This window comes from Terrapene carolina, unplaced genomic scaffold (assembly GCF_002925995.2).
Source record: "Terrapene carolina triunguis isolate 2854851 unplaced genomic scaffold, T_m_triunguis-2.0 Scaffold69, whole genome shotgun sequence".
Lineage (NCBI taxonomy): Eukaryota > Metazoa > Chordata > Testudines > Emydidae > Terrapene > Terrapene triunguis.
Window position 1 is genome coordinate 53,660,245 of NW_020664420.1, and position 21,009 is coordinate 53,681,253.

Here is a 21,009-nt window from a genome sequence, read left to right on the forward strand (position 1 = left end):
TGTTTTAAACCTGCTATTAATTTCAATGGGTAACCTCTGGTTCTTGTGTTATTTAAAGGGGTAAATAACATTTCTTTATTCACTTTCTCCACACCATTCATGATTTTACAGACCTCTATCATATCCCCTTAATCTCTTTTCTACACTGAACAGCAAGTCTTTTTAATTTCTCTTCATATGGAAGCTGTTCCATACCCCAATCATTTTTGTTGACAGTCTCTGTACTTTTTCCAATTTTAATACACTTTTTTTCAGATGAGGCGACTAGATCTGCAAGCAGGACTCAAGGTATGGGCATACCATCGATTTATATAATGGCATTATGATAGATAATAAGACAGGAAATTATCCATTCTGAATAGTTCCTAACATTGTTCGCTTTTTTGATTGCTGATGCACATTGAGTGGGTGTTTTCAGAAAACTATCCACAATGATGCCAAGATTTTTTTTTTTGAGTGGTAACAGCTAATTTAGATGCTATCATTTTGTATCGTTGGGATTATGTTTTCCAGTGTGCATTACTTTGCATCCATCACCACAGAATTTCATCTGCCATTTTGTTGCCCATCACCCAGTTTTGTGCGATCTCTTTGTAACTCTTCATAGTCAGCACAAGAGTGATTTGCCAGGGTAGCTTGTGTGCAGGAAATGAACTTCAGAAGACACCCCCTTCTCACCCCAGCCCTTACATGCTAAGTGCCCCTTATTTCCCTGGCTATTTAGGGCATTCCACATCAAGCTTCAAGATATTGGGAAAAAAACTGCAGTTCACTTTCAAAAAATTCTAAATAAAAATAGAGACAAAATTGTTTTTAGTTATTGTTTCTCCTCACACTTGATTTTGTTTTTGCAAACAATTCCATTTATCATTTTGTAGCTTGCAGAAATTTGAAAGTAAACTTCTCCCCCTTGTGGTTCAAAATAGTACAGAGTTTTTCTGGCAACATGTACACACAACAACTGGAGAACTTTTGCAACATTAACACAAAAAAGGAAGCAAAAGCACATCAAATTTTAAAAAGTGGATTACACATGAAAACTATTTACTGTCATGCAGAGACATCACAAACATTTTCCACTGAATAGAGAGTCTCCTCTTGCAGGTCAATGTTGAAATGAGTAATTACGACTGATGTGAGCTACCCAGGTCCATGGAAACTTTTTTTCCTGTTGGTTTATAAGTACCAACATCCAACAAGTGAATTGTAACATCACATCTACTTCTCCTGCCTCTTCTCAATATCAGCTTCTTATAGAACTGGTTCTTGAACTAAGCATAATGAAACAGAACTGAAGCTGCAGTTTGTAAAAGGAAATACCTGGTCAGATACATTTCTGCTACCATAACCAATACTACTGAGATGCTACTTCTTTGAATATTAACCTTCCACAGTCTCCTCTGACAAAAAACCAGAAAAGATGACAAAAGGTCCACCAATTCCTATTATGCAGCAATTGCAAGAAGTTAGTAATGTGGGATATGCAAACCTGATCCTAACAATTCATGCTTAAGTAATCCAGGCAGATGGGAAATGGGGGACCCTACCACCAGGGAAAAATTCTTCTCAGACTGAAGTGCATATACTGGCCTACTTGCCCTGAGCAAGTAAATCTCAGTTTTTTCATCATAATCATGCTAAGGGTGGATGACTAGGTTGAGTGCACTGGACTGAATAGATTAAATCTTTATTATTTTAAAATTTTGCAAAAATCCAGTTTTCCTCTGGTGGCTCATTTTGAATAAATCCTTAGTCAAGTTTGTGAGAGGGCAGTAAGATGCCCACATAGTCTCCATGTCAAAGTAATTAAATGTTTTAGCCTAAAATAGCTGGGATTTTCTATAGCTGATCAATTTAGTATCTCTTTTCTGGACATTCTTCAAAAAGTGTACATACTATATGCTGTATTGTTTATATATAAATTCCTGATGCGATATACAAATTACATATAAATAAATATAGCCTATTTTAACATAGCTACCAAACCCGCACAGAACACTCTTATTATTCCATGGATACAACTCATCTAGGCCTGTTGATTTATTAGAGTTCCTGCTTTTGCAAGCACAATGCTAATGTGCTTCCATGAAGACATGTAGCTTATTTGGAAAGCCACAACCATATTAAGGTCACTGCTGCCACCAAGTGGTTTTTCAATCTCAAGTCTGTAATCATTTCTTCTGTCTGAATTCAATAGTGCCTCCCTCTTTTTGGAATCCTACCTGCAAGATTGCATTCATTTCTAAGAATTTAAAGACTGTGCCTGTAATGTCAGTCCATCCCTTCTGCCAGGGGATTCCTGGACTATCAAGGAGTCATAGCTGCCTGTTAGCACTTGGTTCTAATCCTGAAGTTCCTTCTAGCACTGACAATAGAATTCCAATAAAAGGTGACAATTCTTACTCCAGGCAACTATTATGCATATAAAAGGATTAAGAATACATTTTCATTTAAGTTCTGGAAAATACTTTTTGGCTAGAATTACTTCAATAAATACAGCCAACATACAAAATTAATCATTCATATACATAGATAAAATATACTAAAAAAATAAATAAACAGGCAAATGGTCTGGAAATAATACAACTACTTGAAGGCACTCTTGTATAAAGCAAGGCTATTCCATAGAAATAAAAGCATCAGTTAATAGGACAAAAAAAAAAATCACTATTATAGTGTTCCTCAAACAAGCGAAGTCCTTCATACACAAACTACAATCTATCAAGAATGAAAAAGCCCACCAAAATAATTATGATAGTCATATATTGGTTGTTAAAATACTTTGCAACAATCATCTGGACATGGTGATTCATGAAATATGCTATGTCTGGATAAGGGTACATTACTAAAAGTGTGCAGAGATAATCTGCAGAGTTTGTTTCCTATTCCTATTTGCAAATGAAACCATCTCACCTGGTTTACAAAGGAAAGCATCTACAGCTATAACAGATTTTAACCCATAGAAAGGTTATCGTACTAGTGAGGTGTTCAGCAGAAATTACCGAATTATTTCTTCATTTGGTGCAGCAGAAGATATGTTAACTTGTACAGAGTATTAGCCATCCTTTCCTTCAGGGAGCTTTCTAAAATGAGCTTGCATTTATTTAAAGTATGACAGAAGGAGCCAGCATAGCTATTTTTAGTTGAGTGCAGGGGTTGAGGTATTAAATACAGCTATAAAAATTCTCTCATTCTTCAGAGAGAGTCAAATTTACACTACTGAAGTGGTTTAATGCCAAAGTTTTAGGGAAAGATGCTAAAGAAATTTCTAGGAAGAGAGGAGGTGGGTAGGTCAAATTGCCTCGACTTATTTTAAATGTACTTCTCACTTTACTTTCCAAACCATTTTTTGTTTTTTAAATTTGGCAAGCAATAGAAGGGAACAAACTGATTGTATGTTAGATAGTGGCCTACCAACATAGACATTTGTGGATGCTTACATGTAAAAGAGTTCATATTATTCCTGGGGGAATTCTGCGCATCTGCAGACATGCAGCATTCTTCTGTGCCATATAATTTCGTATTTTCCCGCATAAAATGCATTTTGCTCAAGAAGTGCTGCAGTTCTGCCTTTTCCCTGCCAGAGGCCACTGTGGCACCAGAACACCAGCTGCATGAACGCAGATGCCCGTTCTGGTGCCACAATGGCCTTGGGGGCAAAAGGCAGAACTACAGCACTTCTGGGGCAGAATGTATTTTCTGTGGGGGAAAAAATTCTATGCCCAGTGCTGCAGAATTGACCCAAGGAGTAGAAGTTCATCATAGCACCCTGCCCGCAGAGCCAGGTTTGGACAGAGTGGAGCACACAGGGCTGTTGGGGAGGGGAGGGGGGCAAGGGAAGGGGGAGGGTGGTCCACAGACCGGGGTTCATAATGGCCAGTGGCGGGGACAGACTGAGGCATGGACTCAGGAGCTAGTGGGGTGACAACGTTGAGCCTGGGGATGGGGGCTGCAGAGACCCATGGGGATGGGGAGTGTGGGGACAGGGGCAGATGTGCTTGACTGAATGGGAGAGACTTTGGGAAGCCTCTCCCATGCAGATCCTGTCTGACCCCACTCTCCAACAACCCCACGCCCTTCCCCCCAAAAAAACCTTTCCCACCCACCTCCAGGTTCACTCCTTCCCTCCCCCCTTAGCTCCTTCGTTACTCCGACTCCCCCAAGCCTTTGCACTACTGCTGACAGGGGCAGGAAATCCAGTTCTGTATTGTAATTTAAATGAATTACTCAAAGTTCTACATTAATATGCCTAGTAAGGAATCTATTAGTCAAAAAACAAAAAAACCACACCCACAATCTTTTTTTTTTTGGTCTGTATTGTTACAGACATACTCACTGACAGATATTTTGCAATAAAGTACCAAAATAATTGAAACTGGCATGATTATATTGTGTTATTTTGACAAAACAAATAAGCAGACTTGTGCAGAATTTTCAAATATTGTGTGCAGAATTTTTAATTTTTGGCGCAGAATTCCCCCAGGAGTATCATATGCTGGAGTTGAACTTAAGTTGTTGGACATCTAACTGGCAGCTGCAACCAAAGATGAGCACAGCCTGGTGGCAAAGAAATCTTTGGGAAGTGTTGCAGATCTAATCATTACCATTTGGGGGGGGGGGGGGGAGGGGGAGAGAAGGGTTAACATGATTACTTAAAATGGTATTACCAGCCCTGTTTTCTCCTTCTTCCCCTGGACATCCCAGGAAAGAGCCATTATTTGTTCCAGGTACATGTCACACTTCAAATTCAAAAGTTTAAAAGGGGAATTAGAAAGTACACAGGGTGCAGGCAATGCCATTTCATACATAAACTATAGAAAAGCCTGCTGGAACTGGGAATGAGTGGCAACCTTCTTCCCAGAGAGTGAACACACCATCTTTGATGCTCTTGATCTCCACTGGCTGAGACTGCAAATTTAGGAGTATGCTGCCAAGACAACATAAAATAAATCATATACAAATAAGGAGGCCTGTAAGTTTGTTGTCTGGCACAAGTGAACGTACCCAATCTAAAATTTCTCTCTGCTGAAAAATGTATGAGGATAGAAGAAACAAGCCTACAAGAACATCATGCTTTCTCCTCAGATCACAAGGTTGCTAGAGGCCAAAAAAAAAAAAAAAAAAAACTCTGAAAAGCACAATTCCTCTTTAAATAGCAGATATGGTGAAAGTTACATCAACCATGTTTTGCAACGTCTCACAATTGTTCTGGATTTTCTGCTTCCCTCTACAATCAGGAGGATAAAATACTCAGGGCCCTGTGTACTCCACCGCAAATTGGACTTCTATTCTGTGGCAAAGACCCTAAACTATGCAGTATTAAGGTGCAGCAGAAGGGAAGTCCGGACAATTTTATTTAAATTGTAAAAATTGAACGTTTTACTGAATTAAATAGGAAAATGAATAATGCAACCATTCTAGTATCCCCTATATTTTTCCACACACAAAATTTAATATATTTAAGGCTGTGCCACATTTTTGGCTTTCAACATACTGCAGATTTTTGTCCTGACAATACATAATGCAGAAGTTGTCAGGGGAGCTAGAGGTTTGAGCAGTGGGATAGGATACAGCTGTAGCTCTTGGTATCTGGGGAAGCATCAAAGAAAATTTGGGATTATAGGATAAACCTTTAACTGGATGCTTCTGCTAAAGTGAAGAACAGTGAAATACATAACAGTGTTAACATTTATATCATTGTCTTTCAATTTCAGAGTTAACACCACTCAAGGAAATATGAAACAGTTCACACACCTTGGAGCTAAGGTTTCAGGCTTTCTGAAGTTTCTGAAGACAATTGCTTTGGTTTACCTTTATTTTAAATTTTTAAGGTTATCTTCACCAATATGTCCAGATTTGGTTTGTTTAAAAAAAACACAACAAAAAAACATAAAAACTTAGATTCTGGAACACAATTCCATGATCATGGAATCACAGAAGACACCAGAATCCGATAACACTAATTTGGACTGACCCACAAGTTACAGTTGGAAGACAGTTTTAATAACAAAACATTGACATCTTACAACTTTAAAAATCTACAGAGGTAAACTAGAAAGCATGTATACATTAGTTACCTGAGGAATTGTTGAACAGCTCCCCAAACTGCCAGCGGAGGTGGTACTTAAGGTTCTCGTTCTGTGTTCATTGATGTGAATCATACTTTCTTCGTCTCTACAATATATAAAATGGATTTTTATTTCATCTAGCAAAAAGACAAGACAAATATCCTTTGGCTACAATCCACCATATTCTAATAGTAAGTTTTACTGATTCAGTCTAAAAATTTCCAACACAATTTAATATTTGCATAACAAGGAAAATTTACATTTTGCAATATTAACTTGACTTCAATGTGATGGGTCTTTTATAACCGCTAAAGATTTTCAGATCTGATTTGTAACATGATACAATGACCAAGAACATATTAAATGCCAGAAATGTTTTTCTAAAAAACTAAAAGTGACAGTTATATTTTATATTTATGCTCAGTCAATGATCTCCATTTCAAATTTGCTTAGTTTACATGTAAAAAATAAACAAGCCAAATAAAAACCAAAACCAAGCAGGCTTGCTTCTTGTATCACTGTATTGCTTAGCAATGCCAACAGTACTAAAAACTTGTCTGTCAGCAAAGTAAACCAATATGACATGTAGCAGAATGATGTTTTCACCACAACATTACTTTCATTCCCTACATGCCAAAGAAAAACCCTAACAAACCATGATGGCAACATTTCCTAACTTAAAAAGTGACATATGCAATATCTATGTTTCTAATTCCCCCGCTAGTAATGCATATTACATAAGTTAAATATCAGGTTTTCCTGATGCCTATGCAATGCTGTCCAGACAACAAATCATTTAATACAAAACTGACTGGGTGGGCTGTGGATGGGGAGAGAAAATGGGGCTACTGCTTGATGTACTCATTCTATTACACGCACCTGTCCGCCCAGCTCTTTTTGGTGGTACAGAGCTCATGCATCAAGGGGCTAGAATAGAGGTAATTATGATCTCTAAACAGGACAGGCAAGGAACTGATAGCCAGAATAACAAAAAGCTAAAGTTATTATGATTGGATCTCAGAGGGTTTGTGCTCCTCAGCTAACAAGAATAATTTCACTTCAAGAAACAGTGTTTAAATTACAAACTGCACCATAAAAATAATTGTGGAGTAGTATTTTAACAACACGAAACCCTTTTTCATTGGTATAAACAGTTTAAATACTTATTCAATAGAAAAGTGTACACTAGCTATAGAAGGTAAGTGGAACTAAACTCAGACACCCAAGTCTAGTTATTACATTTTGTACTCTGGAGCAAGACGACTGATCTGTCACACTAGAAAACATATAAACGTAATACTAATCAATAGGTTACCTAGCATCTGGTCAAAAGGAAAGTAGCATATGTTCACTCTAAGATTAGAAATATATTTTCAATTTAAGCAGGGGTGGCTGAACAGCAGTGCATGCTGAACTACTTGAAAGAGGTTCATTTATTGAAAAGAAGAAAAAAATAAATGGAAGCCTTCCAAAACAGTCAATATGAATCTATACCTGAAAGGCCTGAATTCTCTGTTTAATGTTGACAAGTCAACCAGATCAGGGCATTCATCTTCATACTCTTTGTCAGCAGGGTCTTCTCCTTGACCTATATGATCTTCAATTTTGGTGGTATTTTCAGTTCTCCTTTCATCCTCAGAAAAATCAATTGCAGAACTCTCTGCATTATTACTGGCTTTCCCTGCAATAATTTGCCCTTCAACTTTTTCTAGAGCATGGCTGAACTCAGTCATATCTAAACTTTCTGCCTTTTTACTACTGTCAGCTATATCAACTTCTTTACTGCTATTCACCAAAACTTTAGAGGATTTGCTTTCAGTGTCATCTTCCAATTCATCTGTGAAATTTATTTTGTTTTCTTCTGTGGTATACAAATTTACTTTCCCATCAACATCGTCTACAGTTTTTACACCACTTGTTTTATAATCCTCCTCATCAGGACCAGCTGGGTAAAGCAGTTCATCATCCTCCTGCATTTCTTTTGTGTAGCCACTGGCTGCAATCTCTACGTCAAGAGAGCACTCTCTCCTGGAGAAGATAAGAAGATTAAAGCATAAATAGTTTCCCCTCAACATATTAAATCAATTTAGTAATTTTTTTTTTTTTTAAAGAAATGACTACCAAAGTGCACTATCATTAAACTGCCAGTGTTAAAGGACTATCAAAGGTATATAATACTGCTACCCTTACACATGCTGAGTAGAACCTTACATAAGACAGTCTCATTGAACTTAATATGATAACAAGAGACAGAAAATGGCCGATAAAAGTACAATGTCATTTGTATAAGAAGTTACCTCATGCTCAGATGACAATTTCATCATTTACAGCTATATGACTGAACAATGTCCGTACACTTCTGCTGAAGTGTAATTATAATTTAACGTTGACTTAAGTGTATTACACTACATTACATAATCTAGAAGCACTAATTCTGCACTTATCAAAAGTTATATATTTTGCATGTTCTGGTTAAAACGTGGTTCCCTTCTGAAAAGTGACTGAAAAGAACCTGGTAGGGTTTATTATTTCAATATCGCCTAGATCAAATGTACTCACAAGGGTTTTGTTTTGTGTTTCAAAAAAGGACATGAAATTTGAAAAAGCAAATTTCCATCTGAAAACTTTGGAACTTAGAAAACAACTCTGCCTTGCCCATCATCAGCAGTACAGAGACCAACAGCTCACTCTCTCATAGCAGTGTTGTTCTAACTGGAATAAAAATGTACTTTGAAGTAAACAGATATGACAGAGTATAGGCAATGAGCTGATCTGTTGAATAACAGGTGTCATTTTTATACAGTTGTTTTTCAAAATAGAACTACATTTCAGTGATTTTCATTATCTGAGGCCTGAAAAATTTGTTCTTTCTAGATTTACTAACTTTCTTGAAAAACCTCCACTCCAAATGAATTCACATAAAGGAATGCCCCACAAGTGCAATAATTGGGTTGAGGGGTGAGAAAAATACTGTTCTGTATTATTGTGGCATCTCTTAGTGATGTGTCCTGGAGCACCATTTGGATCAGGTCTTGGAAGAGCCCTCTTCCAACTACAAGAACACAGGCATTACCGTTTCCTGATGGTAGTAAAATGTAAAATGGGGGTGAGGTTTCAGGATGTCACCTATAATGATTTTGGTTAGACTGAGCACCGACATTTCTGATATTAAGAATAAAGAAAATCCTATATTAAAATGAAAAGGAAAAAGAAAAGAGATGCAAGGCTGTCCCTCCAGTTCTCCAGCAAAAGACTTCATGGAGGTCATTAATTAAACAGCATACAACTGAAAACCAGTTGTGAACATTTTGGCCAGTGTTCTCATAATATAAAACTTGTAGAGAGCACTCTGTCATCTTTATTGATCAATATAAGACCCCTAATCAAGTTACATTTCTCACCTGATATCCTGGAAGGTTGGGAAAAGTTCACTTTCATAGCTGAAACGCTTCTTAAAAAAGTCTCTAATGCATTTAACATCTCTGTCAAAATACCTGGAAAAATAAAGAATTGTTTTGCACAGAATTAAAGTTAAGAGAGCTACAAGCATTTTGGTACACTTCTAAACATCTCAAGTTCTACTTCATATCTGTCACACCATAGCTTCAGTGTATTAATCCTTCCACATAAGCACATCTTATATTTTTTCTGAATTTTAGAAAATGAGGTATTCTTCCAGCTTTGTCAAACTTCATTTTCTATTAGCCAGATTTGTTCTGGAAAGGAAATACCTGTTGTCTTTTTTTCCCACTTTCCTAAACAGTGATTAAGCTACCACATAGCTGAAAACAGAAAACTCAAAGACACAAAAATGAACCACACAGTATCAATTGAAGTTTGACCTGGCTTCCTGAGAACGTCTGCAAGAACCAATCATGTGTCCACTCTAAATTTATGTCTGTGGATAAATAAAACTGAGTATATTTTTGTGGCACTATTAGTTGTACAAGATGACATTGCTAGAAGACAGTTAAGAGCGGATACAGAAGAATGAATAATCAGTGCTAATAAATTACAATAATCTCAAATGGCCAAACTGATTTTGAAAATGCTGTAAGACTGAATATATACCATTCAGCATTTGGATGAGATGTTGACACCATCTGTGGGAAATCAATCATGGTAACCTGGTCCTCGCTGTCCAATAAGAGATTGAATTCATTGAAATCTCCATGAATCAAACCATGGTTGGCAAGTTTTACAATTAGTTCCATTAACTCACTATACACAGATGCAGGATCTTCTATTTGATGCACTTGGCACCTAAAAACATTAAAAAAAAATTCTAAACTATTAAGGGTATAAGAAAATGAAAAGTTAAAGCAAAAAACACAACTCCATTGCAAAATAAACCCCACCCGTCTTCACATTTGGCACTCTTGTTTGGCTGACTTCTTATGAGATCTAAGAATAACTGAGTATGGAAAATATAGTTTATTTTTTTCATCCCTTATAGTATTTTCTCCATAGCAGAACTGTAAAATAATGATGGAGAAGAGTGGTGAAGCTTGTAGTGTTGACGTCATGCATTACCTGTTGTGGAATTAAAGATAAAACTTCCATCTGTAGCACCTTTCACTGCACTAAATTCACTTCATAAATGGGGAGAGAGGGGAGTGCTGAAAATTTGAAAGGCATTTTCTTTTCATTAGTGTTCAATTAATTTAAATTTTGATTCCTTTTTGATTAAACAGCTCACTTCAGATGCCTACCTTATGTTAGAACAGGGGTTGGCAACTTTTCAGAAGTGGTGTGCCGAGTCTTCATTTATTCACTCTAATTTAAGGTTTTGCATGCCAATAATACATTTTAACGTTTTTAGAAGGTCGCTTTCTATAAGTCTATAATATATAACTAAACTATTGTTGTATGTAAAGTAAATAAACATTATAAAAACCTTAAGAAGCTTCATTTAAAAATTAAATTAAAATGCAGAGCCCCCCAGACTGGTGGCCAGGACCCGGTTAGTGTGAGTGTCACTGAAAATCAGCTCGCATGCCGCCTTCGGCACGCGTGCCATAGGTTGCCTACCCCTGTGTTAGAATGTGACCTGGTTTGTTCTAAAACTGCAGTTGATTTATTTTAGATACTAGGATACGTATAAAGGTCATGCAAATGAATCAAATCAGCTTTTCAAATGTAAACTTTAAAAATATTTTAATGTTTTAAAAATCATTTGGTTAGATAATGCAAAATGACTTAACAATTAAACACAGCATGACCTCTCCTGACTGAAGATTACCTACCTCCAGCACTACTGCTGTAACACAAAAATATGTATGTAAAAAAGAAAAAAGATTTCTTTCTGAATTTGAAAGTGGTGAGTAGTAACTTAAGAGTTAATTACAAGAACAAGGGAGCATGAACTGAAGCCAAGGAAAGACCATACAGTAACATGAACAACACTTTTCAGAGAGTGCAGTTGTCACAGAGAGTAAGCTGCCCTGTTGCAGTCTTTGGTGAACTGCATAAAAATCTCATCAGGTGTAACTGCTAAAACAAGAAGAAATGACCCTAAAGCGACTTCATGGTTGTTAGCCATTCTATAGTGTCCAATATCAAATTGACACGCAATTTCAGTGGACTTACTAAAATACTTAAAGCTGCAATCATTAAAAAAGCTGGATGATGAGAAATACTTCTTGCTTTGTATAAAATTTTGCACTTCTGAATCTCTTCATATGGGTAGTGGCATTACTTGTGATACTTGCCAACACTGTTCGACCACTGTTTGAGGTTTTAAAACATGTTACCAATCTGCTTTAATTCCTTTTTACTGGATAAAGGAACAGTACATTTCTTTGGATGGGGAAGGAAGAAAGGAGGGGAACATAACTGGAATTCCCCTCCCAACTAACTTGGATTCAAAGGGTGCTCTGTTACTATAGTCAGGCTGGGCTACAGAGTATCAATTGACTCCATGGAGAATGGTGGGCCACTGTTAGCTCCTATCTGACTAAAAAAGCACAGTCATTGTCTTATGCATAAATATTCAGCTATCATTTTTACCTACACTACTGAATCAGAGTGCCTCTGAGCAAGTACCTCAATTAAGATTTCCAAAATCATAGTTACTGTATTCAATTTAGTCTTAAATGGGAGTTCGTGTTTCAATTAATACTTACAGAGGGTAACCACTAATAAGTTCCATAACTACTGCATGTCTATTGTAGTCAAATGGTTTTGGAACAGGAAATTTTCGATCATGCAAAGCCTGGAAAGAGACAATGTGTTGGAAGGTTAGTGCTACTGGATACCAAGGCAAACAAGCAAGTTCTCATATATTATTAAATGGTATATATTATTAAATTGTAAACTCTTAGTGGCAGAGCATATGTATTCCTATTGATGTACAGCACCTAGCACATTTTGGGCAGCACCACAATACAACTTATAACAAAAAGATTAATGTGTCCCATAAACTAGACAAATATTTTGACAGATCAAGTAATTGAGTAAAAAGATTTATAGATCATAAGGCCACAAGGGACCATTGTGATCACCTAGTTTGACCGCCTGTATAAACACAGGCTATAGGACTTCCCTGAATTAATTCCTGTTTGAACTAGGGCATCTCTTTCTGAAAACATACATTCTTGATTTTAAAATTTCCAGTGAGGGAGAATCCACCAAAACCCTTGGTGAATTATTGCAATGGATAATTATTCTCATCATTAAAAATTTGTGCATTATTTCCAGTCTGAATTTGTCTAGCTTCAACTTCCAGCCATTGGATCATGTTGTACCTTTCTCTGCTAGACTGAAGACCCCACAATCAAATATTTGTTCCCTACCTAGATACTAATAGACTAATCAAGTCACCCCTTAACCGTCTCTTTGTTAGACTCAAAGAGCTCAATATATTTAGCTTATCACTATAAGATATACTTTCCAATCCTTTAATTGTTCTTATGGCTGTTCTCTGAACCCTCCTCCAACTTTTTTCTTGAATAGAATATTATTTATTTAAATACATTTTCAACTATACTAGTTGCAATTACAACACAGAATACAAAGTGTACAGTGCACACTTTATATTTATTTTGAACAACAAATATTTGCACTGTAAAAAACAAATAGTATTTTTCAATTCACCTAATACAAGTACTGTAGTGCAATCTCTTTATCATGAAAGTTGAACTTGCAATGTAGAATTATGTACGAAAGAACCGGCATTCAAAAATAAAACAATATACAACTTTAGAGCCTACAAGTCCAATCAGTCTTACTTCTTGTTCAGCCAATCGCTCAGACAAACAAGTTTGTTTACATTTGCAGAAAATAATGCTCCTGCTTCTTGTTTACAGTGTCACCTGAAAGTGAGAACAGTTGCTTGCATGGCACTGTTGTAGCTGTGTCGCAAGTTATTTACATGCCAGATGTGCTAAAGATTCATATGTCCCTTTATGCTTAACCACCATTCCAGAGGACACGTGTCCATGCTGATGATGGGTTCTGCTCGATAACGATCCAAAGCAGTGCAGACCAACACATGTTCATTTTCATCATTTAAGTCAGATGCCACCAGCAGAAGGTTGATTTTATTTTTTGGTGGTTTGGGTTCTGCAGTTTCTGCATCAGAGTGTTGCTCCTTTAAGGCTTCTGAAAGCATGCTCCACATCTCGCCCCTCTCAGATTTTGGAAAGCACTTCAGATTCTTAAACCTGGTGTCGAGTCCTGTAGCTATCTTTAGAAAATTCACATTGGTATCTTCTTTACATTTTGTCAGATCTGCAGTGAAAGTGTTCTTAAAACGGACAACATGTGTTGGGTCATCATCAGAGACTACTAGAACATGAAATATATGGCAGAATGCGTGTAAAACAGAGAAGGAGATGTACAATTCTCCCCCAAGGAGTTCACTCACAAATTTAATTAACACTTTTTTTTAAAACAAGCGTCATCAGCATGGAAGCATGTCCTCTGGAATGATGGCCGAAGCATGAAGAGGCGTATGAATCTTTAGCGCATCAGGCACGTAAATATCTTGCGACGCCAGCTACAACAGTGCCATGCGAACGCCTGTTCTCACTTTCAGGTGACGTAATTAGAAGTGGGCAGCATTATCTCCCGTAAAAGTAAACAAACTTGTTTCTCTTAGTGGTTGGCTGAACAAGAAGTAGGACTGATTGGACTTCTAGGCTCTAAAGTTTTACATTGTTTTGTTTTTGAGTGCAGTTATAAATGTATTTTTTTTGTTACATAAATTGCACTTTCATGATAAAGAGATTGCACTACAGTACTTGCATGAGATGAATTGAAAAATACTATTTCTTTTGTTGATCATTTTTACAGTGCAAATATTTGTAATAAAAAATATTATAAAGTGAGCACTGTACGCTTTGTATTCTGTGTTGTAACTGAATTAGATATATTTGAAAATGTAGAAAAACATCCAAAAATATTTAATAAATTTCAATTGGTATTCTATTGTTTAACAGTGCAATTAATCGCGATTAATCTTTTAAATCGCAATTATTTTTGAGTTAATCACGTGAGTTAACTGCGATTAATCGACAGCCCTATTCTCGAATTGTTAACAACAGAACTGGATACAGTATTCCAGCAGTGGGCGCACCATTCCCAAATATAGAGGTAATATAGTCTCCCTACTTCTACTCAATATTCCCAGGATTAAATTAGCCCTTTTGGCCACAGTATTGCACCCAGAGCTCATGTTCAGCTGATTATTCACTATGATCCCCGAACCCTTTTCAGATTTATTGTTTCCCAGAAGACCCCCATCCTGTAACTAACTCTATATCTATATATATCTAGAGAGAGAGAGAGAGTTAGAGTTACAGGATACACACACACACACACATATATATATATATAAATAAATTGACATGGTATTTAGCCATATTGAAGCACATATTGTTTGCTTCGACCTAATTTACCAAGTGATCCAGATCACTCTGTATCAGTGACCTTTTCTTTCCATTATTTTTATTTATCACTCCCGCAATCTTTGTGTCATCTGAAAACTTCATCAGTGATGATTTTATGTTTTATCCCAGATCATTGATAAAAATGTCAAATAGCATAAGGCAAAAAGATACATGATAGCAGAATTTTCATTATAAAGACCAGAGACTGGGATACTGCTATATGATGACTGAAATGGCAAAGTTCAGGTTCCAGATCTGAAATTATGTACATGTACTATCACCTTGTTTATAGTTCCACTATCCTGGGTCTGGAGAAAACTGGAGATGTAACAAGGAGAACAGAATGGAATCAGATCTGGTCTGGTGGCCCAGACAAACAGCAGCAGATAACTGGGGGATGCTGTTTCAAGAACTAAACAAATCCCACATTTTAAGTTTTTGCCAATTCCATTCTGTCTGGCTAATCTAATTCCTTCTGCATTTCCATAAATACAAAAGTTCACTGTCCTGAATAATTAAGCTTCATCATAACCACATTATAGACAAATGGGGGAAGATCATAACTGTGGCATTACTAAAAAGAACAGGAGTACTTGTGGCACCTTAGAGACTAACAAATAAATTTGTTAGTCTCTAAGGTGCCACAAGTACTCCTGTTCTTTTTGTGGATACAGACTAACACGGCTGCTACTCTAAAAAGTGGCATTACTGTTAGCCTTTTTAGATGCAAACTCAATTGAGGCACACAACTCCATCACAAGTTCATTTTCTATCCCTATATATTCTGTTACATACAATGGATTTCACAACCAATGAGATTTCACTATCACATAGTTCACAGTAATATCAAAATAAGTAATTTAAGATGGATTTATTTTTAAATCTCCATATTTCTTCCTGTTCTGGGCACAAACTCTGCAGACTTTCCCCCAGTACATTCTAAATGTGTATGTGTACGGGGGGCGGTGGGCAGGGAGGTACATGGGAGGAAAGGGAAACCAGCAAGAGATCTGGGTTTGGGGTTTTTGGTTAAATTAGGAAAATTAAAGTTTCAGAGAAAAAAAAACAGCAAAATCGTTAGGGAATCTAATGCCAAATTCTGTCTATATTTCTGTGAACATTTACTGCTGGGGGAATTCTGAGCCACTGCACATGTGCAGAATTCATATGTCCCACAAAATTTTGTTCCCCCCCGAAAATATATTCTGTCCAAGAAGTGCTGCAGTTCTGCCTTTCGCCCATCAGAGGCCACTGTGGCATCCAACAGCATGAATGTAGCAGGCTGTTCTGGTGGGCAAAAGCACTTTTTTCTTTTTAAATGGAATCAAGTACAGTACTTGATAAATAAATAAGACTTTAAATAATAATTTCTTTAAAGTAATTCTTGCTGCTACTTAAAAATTAGAGTTTTGACTTCCTGAAATTAAGTGCATCAAAGCCTTCCAAACCAGTTTGTAACTACAAATGTATCTAATTTGGAGGAAACTTATTAATTCAATTTATTTTCCGGGTGCTTACAGCATCCACAAAGCATTTATCTAAAAGTTTGCAATGTAATGTTGCTGAAAAGCTGCACAGAAAAAAAAAAATCCTGGTAGTTAATCAGTTTTCTAATACTATCACTTAAGTTTTGGAATTTATCTGTATTCTTTAAAGCATTTGACAAAAATATGGAATTCAGAATAAGCAGAAATATATGTTGGCAGACTGAAGTCCTGGTTACTGAATAGTGCATACCATTTCATCTGAAGACACCAGTGCTTCAATTGAGAATGAAAGAGTGCACTTATGGGAACAGCAACGACTGAAAATCCAGGCAAAAACCAAAACCAGGGTAAGAGTAGTTTCAGGTAGTATATCTGCCCAAGTGTCTACCAATAACTGGGGATGTATAGTAATACACCTCTACCCCAATATAATGCGGTCCTCGGGAGCCAAAAAAAGTCTCACTGCCTTATAGGTGAGACCGCGTTATATCCGGTTCGGTCCGGTACGCCATGCCGGACTGGACCGGCTTCCCCAGCCAGGCTTGGGCGGTGACTTAAAGGGCCCTGTGCTCCAGCCACTGCGGGGAGCCCCGGGCCCTTTAATTCACCGCCGGAACTCTGGCAGCGGGCTCGGGTGGGGATTTAAAGGGCCCGGGGCTCCACATGAATTCGGATATAACGCGGTAAAGCAGCAAGGCTCGGGTGGCACTTTAAAGGGCCCGGGGCTCCCCGCTGCTTTACTGCGTTATATCCAAATTCGTGACATATCGGGTCGCATTCTATCGGGGTAGAGGTGTGTGTGTATATGTATATGTATATATGTGTGTGTATTTATTTATTTTAAACAAACCTACACGAAGAATAAACTGACTATACAGAAGAAATAGTAAACTGGCTACATACAAAATGCTGTCAAGTACTCAAAAGTAAAAAGCCTGATTTCGCCGGCCCCCCGCGCAATAATCTTGCAAGGCCCCAGGCGTCTAGAACCCAGGCCTACAGAACTCCCAGGCAGCTGACATCTCCAGGCTGCCACACAGCAGCAGCTGGAACCAACTTGCACTCCACATCCCATGACCCACTGTGGACACAGACCATGGGAAGTTCCAACTCAAGGGTTAGAAAGACAGCAGCCCCATGGCTCCTGATTGACTGCCTGTCCTATATAAACCCAAGGGGAATTCCAGAAAGTGTCCAGGCAACAGCGCAGATCTTCTGTAGCTGCCACGACCATTCCAGCTCCTTGCTCCTGAATTCTTGGCTTGACCTCAGTTTGATTTGGACTTCAGATTCTGACCTTTGGTATTGACCCTGGCCTGGATCTGACTACGAACTCCATGGCTACTCCTAGCTTCACGTTTGCCCCTGCTCTGACCCTGACTGCCTTTGTTAGAATCTTGACAATCTGAGGTGGTGTTTGCAAAAATAGCAGTTAAAAAATTTCTGCAAGAAATGTGATTCAGCTCAGCTGAGTGACCAACAACAAACTCAGAGCACGGTTTCTTTTATCACAAACTCATTCATAAACCCAACCAAAAATGCAGAGAGCTGATGTTTAGAAGTTACTAACTTAAATGATTGTATCTTTAAGCACTGCTGGACAAATTCCAGTGTATTTTGAGAACATATTAAAATATACTGTTATTGCTTCATTCTTGCCTTCAGATGCAGTTAAGTTTTATAACACAGAATTCTGTCATCTCACTAATCAAATTCCCCTTGTTGAGAGCCATCCTGCTTACTATTCACATTGGAGAAACAATACACAAAAAAGAAATATAACTATTATTCCTTCATTGGTTTTAAGGCCTACTCTCAAGTGACTAAGTGCTTTTCTTTCAATTAGACAAGAAAAAACATCACAATAATCAAATAAATCTGTCAGAGTACAGTACAAAGATTCTACTGTATATTCAATTTAATTCCAACAGTCATTAAATTCTAGAAAACTGCACTCAAGCTATAAACTGCAGCAACTTAGGCAGAGGACATAACATTAATGGGAAATTGCTACATTCAAATAGGAAATGAAAATAAAGGCAAGGGACTATATAAACAGACACCAAATGACTGCAGAGTTGTGCTGGGACTCAGCAGTTGGGGGGGGGGTGGGAGAAAACGGGAATTCCCTAGCTGCTGGAGATGAAGATGAAGACAAGTCTCCCCACTTTCAGCACAAGGCTAAGACCCATCTGTGTTTGGGTCTTTTCCCTAACAATGGAGTTACAGAATTGGTCTCCTGGAAGATAAAGACCAAAATAATCCTATTAGGCATTATGGATGTAAAATATTAAATAGTTAAACAGTTAACCGATATGTATTGGTCTTACCATTAATATATTGCAGTTGAAGTTTAAAACAAGATTGGTAAAATAATTTCATGACATTGTAGATGGTTCTGAGCACAATCAGCTAAGTAGCAAAGTCTCCAGCACTGTATAATTACTCTGCACCCACCAGGAAGCTGTCCCTCCGCTCCCGCCCCTGCATAGTGCTGTTGTGGTGCAGTCTGCTCTCCCGGTCCAGACGTGCGGCGTATGCCGGTCTCTCGGCAGTCAGAGCGGAGTCAGTGGCCATGCGAGCAATTTCTACCTGTGCTACTATGTGGGGCACAAGGAGAAATTTGGCCACGAGTTCCTGGAGTTTGAGTTCCGGCCGGATGGTGAGGCCTGAGGGGGAGCTTGGTTGCTTGTCAGAAGCAGAACTGGGTATATAACATTTTTATTTGTAAGCTGAAAGGTCCACTAGTGGATTCAGACTCTGAGCTGGGCAGGGGGGCAAAGCACATTGGCTTAATGGTGAAGGGCGTGAGGATGGCACATGGTTGCAGGGCTCGTAGGGGCAAACATACTGGGAGGCCTATGGGACAGGAGGGGCTGGCATGCAGTGGCTATTATGTGAGATGTACAGGAGAAGGGCAAGATGTGCGTGCGGACCTGAGGAGAGATAGCAGGGTAATCCCCCATCCCCCAAGCCAGGGGTAGATTGTGAACTTGTTAACAATTAAACGGTTAATCGATATAATTTTAATAGCTTAAACGGGTATATTTTAAAATGGTATTTACATCCCTATTAGGCATAGTGGCTAAAACAAAGGTGTAATTAGAGATCGTGTCTTCTTTCAGGGCAAAATAGGAGGGGATTTATATGGTGCCTGTACCCTACAGCAATGGACAGAGAGAGATTATAAAACTAGCACAATGCTGCACTGTACCAGGACTAATTTCCATTAGATCATTCCTCTCCCCCCCTCTTCAAAAACCCCCCTCAATTTTTGGGCCTATACTACCATACTGTGTCTCTTTAATGGGAGTCACATCACTAAAACGCCATTGAACACTGAAAATTTAGAGAGAATATCCTATAGTTAACACCACAGATCCTATCTAAAGAGTCTGTTAAAACAAATCTTGCATCATGCCAAAACAGAAAATATTGTTAGTGAAGCCTCTTCCAGAGTAAATATTTTGTCTATCCACTATGTATCCAAACGACTTATTTTGTGTCAAACAAACATGTTTTATAGGAGTAAACATGTCCACCAACAGACTTTTAGGACACTGCACATTTTACTCTGCATGGACAAATGACCTAAGATTTCTAAATACATTTAAATTATATACATATTATAAACAAATTATAACAAGAGTAATAAATGAACAATCCCCCTTTATTTCAGCCTCAAATATACACAAAGTTATTTTTGCTCAAATGAAAAGCATATATTAATAAAACTGGCCTTGATAAGTATTTTACATATTTAAACTACAAAATAGCTACATTCTGTGAGTTTTCATGTTAATATTCATAACCTAGTGTACATCTAGTACTTTGAAGCTGGATTTCAGGGAGTAAGGTTGTGGGTCACTCATTTCTCAAAACTAATGATTAAATCAGAAAGTTTAAAGTCTGGAGAGGGACAGCTAACAGAATATCTCTTATGTGAGTTAGACACATAGTAACAAAGGCACACAGTTGTGTTTCAAATAAGAGGTTTTCTTAGGTTGGAATTTGTTTTTAAACTTCTACAGGCACCCTAATTAATGCTCCTAAATTATGTTCTCTCTTCCTTACATAGAAAAGCCAAACTAAGCGACAGGACTGAAGCTTAGGCCTTGGCTACACTTGCGAGTTACAGAGCAATAAAGCAGCCCCGGGCGCCCTAGCTCGCTCCCCGTCCACACTGGCCAGGCATGTAGAGCGCTCTGACTCCGCAGCTACAGTGCTGCTGGTATTTCACCTTGAAGAGTGGAATAATGTTTGCTGTGCCCCCGCTGGAGCGCCGTGGCGCCAGTGTGAACGAGGTGTTGCGTTACTGCGCTGTGATCAGCCTCCAGAAACGTCCCATAATCCCCTTAAGTCAAGTGGCCACCAGGGCCGGGTCCAGGCACCAGCTTAACAAGCAGGTGCTTGGGGCGGCCAAGGGAGGGGGGCGGCACCTGTGGCAATTCGGGGGCGGCAGGTCCCTCACTCCCTCTAGGAGCGAAGGACCTGCTGCTGAGCTGCCGCCGCCGATCGCAGCTTTCCCCTCCCCCCTCCCCAATTGCCGCCGCCGATCGCGAT

The 21,009-nt window shown here is 38.3% G+C and overlaps 1 protein-coding gene across 1 annotated transcript in view; it reads right to left on the reverse strand.

The window, feature by feature from the left end:
• RIOK2 (RIO kinase 2) overlaps positions 1-21,009 on the reverse strand; it is a 31,509-nt gene that overhangs the window by 2,559 nt on the left and 7,941 nt on the right. The window contains exons 5-9 of the mRNA XM_024218919.3: positions 12,194-12,282; positions 10,140-10,331; positions 9,470-9,562; positions 7,563-8,096; positions 6,078-6,174 (exon numbers count right to left, since the gene is read on the reverse strand). Coding sequence (XP_024074687.1) covers positions 6,078-6,174; positions 7,563-8,096; positions 9,470-9,562; positions 10,140-10,331; positions 12,194-12,282 — 1,005 coding nt within the window. The remainder of the gene's footprint in view (positions 1-6,077; positions 6,175-7,562; positions 8,097-9,469; positions 9,563-10,139; positions 10,332-12,193; positions 12,283-21,009) is intronic.